General features: G+C 66.5%; 1 protein-coding gene across 1 annotated transcript; it reads right to left on the bottom strand.

Annotated features, from left to right (window-relative positions):
• Positions 1–20: 20 nt before the first annotated feature.
• On the bottom strand, positions 21–3,626 carry LOC306815104 (sphingomyelin phosphodiesterase 5-like; the record flags this gene model as incomplete). Its single annotated transcript, XM_079331731.1, has 2 exons — positions 21–658; positions 3,611–3,626. Coding segments are annotated over 2 exons (654 nt in total), but the record flags the coding sequence as incomplete, so codon positions are not given.
• Between the last annotated feature and the right edge of the window lie 448 nt (positions 3,627–4,074).

The following is a 4,074-nucleotide window of genomic DNA, read 5'->3' as shown; positions in this document are numbered from 1 at the left end:
TCCACCCCGGCCACACCCACCCCCCACTCTCTTCCCGGCCTCCCTCGATCCTCGGTGCCGCCATAACCTCCGCCCCGGCCCCGCCGCGTGCCCAGCAGCCCCTGCCGGTATCCGGAACCTTCCACCGCCGCTCCGGCCGCCAGCAGCCGCCCGATGGCGTCCGCTCTCCGCCGGCTGTCACCGAGATTGCTGAACCTCGCCAGCCCGCTGGGCAGCAGGCACACGTTGGCGCTCAGGAAGGTGAAACTCCGTCGGCACCGCCGCGGCTCCCAGGGCTCTGCCGTGGCCACCGCGGCCTCGTGCTGGAGGACGAAGGGCCGGCGCTTGGCCTGCGCCGGGAGCCACAGCAGCAACCCCAGCAGCGCCGGCAGCAGCGTCAAAACCAGTGCCAAAACCAGTGCCGGCGCCGCCACAACCCGAGCAGCCAGGGCGAGGCCGCGGTGCCGGCGCCAGCGCGCCCGCTGTGCCGTGGTGGGACGCAGCGCCAGCAGCCGGTCCAGGGCCCACCAGCCGGGGGCCAGCAGCGCTTCGGCCACCGCGGCCACCGCGGCCACGGCGCGGCCGGGGAAGGGAGTGGTCGGCAGAGAGGGCGGCGGTGGCCACGGCGGAGCCATCGGCCACTCCTGAGTCGGACGCTCGGACGCTCGGACGGAGAGACCTGCGGGGGGAGGGGAGGCCCGGGGGGGCGTGGTCAGCGTGGGAAAGTCATGTGGCGGGAGTCAGGCCCCTCCCCCACCCCGGTCACCACCGTGGGAAACTCCTGTGGTCACAGCGAGACCCCTCCCCCACCCTGGGGGTGTCCTGGTCACCTGTGGCCAGAGTGACACCCCTCCCCCACCCCAGACACCACCGTGGGAAACTCCTGCAGACATAATGAGACCCCTCCCTCACCCAGGTGTGTCCTGGTCACTTCCTGTGGTCACACTGAGACCCCTCCCCCACCCTACTGTCCTGGTCACCTGTGGCCAGAGTGAAACCCCTCCCCCACCCTGGCCACCACTGTGGTCACCTCTTGTAGCCACACTGAGACCCCTCCCCCACTCCGGGGGGTTGTGGTCACCTGCTGTGGTCACACTCAGACCCCTCCCCCACCCCGAGGGTCGTGGTCACCGTGGGAAACTCCTGTGGCCAGAGCGAGACCCTTCCCCCACCCAGGTGTGTGCGGGTCACCTCCTGCGGTCACAGTGAGACCCCTCCCCCACCCTGGGAGTTTCGGCCACTTCTTGTGGCCGGAGCGAGACCCCTCCCCCGCCTGGGGGTGTCCTGGTCACTTCCTGCGGTCACATGAGACCCCTCCCCCACCCTGGGGTGTCCTGGTCACCGTGGGAAACTCACGTGGCCGGAGTCCCTCCCCGCCCCTCCCCCATCCCGGCCACCGTGGGAAAGTCCTGCGGCCGGACGCCGCCCCTCCCCCACAGGTGGGAGGAGCCGCTCCTGGTGGCCGCGAGACCCCGCCCCTCCCCCCCTTCCCCCTGCATCCGCCTCACCTGTGCCCGGGTTCGGGGGGGGGAGGGGACACCTGCAGGGGCTGAGAGCGGCCAGGTGAGACCTGGACAGGTGAGTCCTGGCCCTGATCTTGACCAGGTGAGTCCTGGTCTCTGAGTCCGGTCAGGTGAGTCTCGGCCAGGTAAATGTCAGTCCCTCCCCTTGGCCAGGTAAATCCTGGCCCCTCCCCCTTGGCCAGGTAAATCCTGGTGAATGAGCCTGGCCAGGTGAGTCCCAGCCAAGTAAATCCTGACTCCTCCCCTTATCCAGGTGAATGCTGGCCCCTGAGTCCGGCCAGGTGAGTCCCAGCTCCTCCCCCTTGTCCAGGTGAGTCCTGGCCAGGTAAATCCTGGCCCTTTCGCTTGTCCAGGTGGGTCTCAGCCCCTGAGTCCAGACAGGTGAGTCCCGGCCCCTCCCCTTGTCCAGGTAAATCCTGGTGAGTGAGCCTGACCAGGTGAGCCCAGGTGAATCTCAGCCCCTGATCCCAGCCTGGTAAATCCAGGTGAGTCCCAGCCCTCTGACCCTGTCCAGGTGTGCCCGAGCTCTCTGCTCCTGCCCAGGTGAATCCAGGTGAGCCCCAGGTGAGCCCCAGCTCTCTGCTCCTGCCCAGGTGAGCCCCAGCTCTCTGCTCCTGCCCAGGTGAGTCCCAGGTGAGTCCCAGCTCTCTGCTCCTGCCCAGGTGAGCCCCAGGTGAGCCCCAGCTCTCTGCTCCTGCCCAGGTGAATCCAGGTGAGCCCCAGGTGAGCCCCAGCTCTGTGCTCCTGTCCAGGTGAATCCAGGTGAGCCCCAGGTGAGCCCCAGCTCTCTGCTCCTGCCCAGGTGAGCCCCAGGTGAGCCCCAGCTCTCTGCTCCTGCCCAGGTGAGCCCCAGGTGAGCCCCAGCTCTCTGCTCCTGTCCAGGTGAATCCAGGTGAGCCCCAGCTCTCTGCTCCTGCCCAGGTGAGCCCCAGGTGAATCCCAGCTCTCTGCTCCTGCCCAGGTGAGCCCCAGGTGAGTCCCAGCTCTCTGCCCAGGTGAGCCCCAGGTGAGCCCCAGCTCTCTGCTCCTGCCCAGGTGAGCCCCAGGTGAGCCCCAGCTCTCTGCCCAGGTGAGCCCCAGGTGAGCTCCAGCTCTCTGCTCCTGCCCAGGTGAGCCCCAGGTGAGCCCCAGCTCTCTGCCCAGGTGAGTCCCAGGTGAGCCCCAGGTGAGCCCCAGCTCTCTGCCCAGGTGACTCCTGCTGGCCGGACTGGCCTGACAGGTTCCCGGAAGCTCTGAGCCCTGCGGCCACGGCGAGGCCGGACACTCACCTGGGCAGGTGATGGCTCACCTGGGCCAGTAACATCTGACCTGGACAAATAACACCTCACCTGGGCCAGTAAAACCACACCTGGGCCAGTAAAACCACACCTTGGCCAGTAACATCTGACCTGGACAAATAACACCTCACCTGGGCCAGTAAAACCACACCTGGGCCAGTAAAACCACACCTGGGTCAGTAAAACCACACCTGGGCCAGTAACACCTGACCTGGGCCAATAACACCTCACCTGGTCAGGTGATGCCTCACCTGGGCCAGTTATACCTGACCTGGGCTAGTAGCACCTGACCTGGACCAATAACATCTCACCTGGGCCAGTAACACCTGGGGGACACTGGGGATACTGGGGATAATGGGGACACTGGGGACACTGGGGACACAGGGATACTGGGGATACTGGGGGGGACAACTGGGACCCCTCTGGGTGGGCACTGGGGATACTGGGAAGACACTGGAGGACAGTGGGGGATACTGGGGAAAATTGCTCCCCAGTGTCCCCCGTATCCTCAGTGTCCCCATTGTCCCCAGTGTCCCCAATGTCCCCAGTATCCCCAGTATTCCCAGTGTCCCCAGTGTCCCTCAGTATCCCCATAGTCCCCAGTGTCCCCATTATCCCCAGTGTCCCCAGTGTCCCCAGTGTCCCCAGTATCCCATAGTCCCCATTGTCCCCAGTATCCCATATATCCCCAGTATCCCCATTGTCCCCAGTGTCCCCAGTGTCCCCAGTGTCCCCAGTGTCCCCAGTATCCCCAGTACCCCAGTGTCCCAATGTCCCCAGTATCCCCAGTGTCCCCAGTGCCACCCCCCAGTGCCGCTTGTCCCCCCTCACCTCCGCTCTCCTCCATGGCCACCAAGCCCCTCCCGGGGGCTACCGGTGGCTCCAGGTGACACAAACCATCCGCGGGTGACACAAACCGTCCGCGGGGACACAAACCATCCACGGGGACATTTCCTGTCCCCAGTGCCACCCCCGGGCCACCCAGCGCCACTGGCCAAACCGGTTCCGCCGGTAGCCACAGGGAGGGGGCGGGGCCAGCAGGGACCGGGCTGGCGCGGGAGGAGCGGTGGCGACTTTGTCCCCAATGTCCCCCCTGTGTCCCCCAGTGTCCTCCAGTGTCCCCCAGTGTCCCTTTTGTCCTCAGTGTCCCCAGTGTCCCTCAGTGTCCCCCAGTGTCCTCAGAGTCCCCCCAGTGTCCCCCCAGTGTCCCCCCAGTGTCCCCAATGTCCCCAGTGTCCCCATCCCTGTCCCCTCCCCCTTCTCGCAGCTGCCCTCACCTGGGACAGGACAGGTGA

Source organism: Erithacus rubecula (genome assembly GCF_903797595.1).
Source record: "Erithacus rubecula genome assembly, contig: scaffold_1004_arrow_ctg1, whole genome shotgun sequence".
NCBI lineage: Eukaryota > Metazoa > Chordata > Aves > Passeriformes > Muscicapidae > Erithacus > Erithacus rubecula.
Note: the sequence above shows the minus strand (reverse complement) of the source record. Positions and strands in the feature narration are given on the sequence as shown.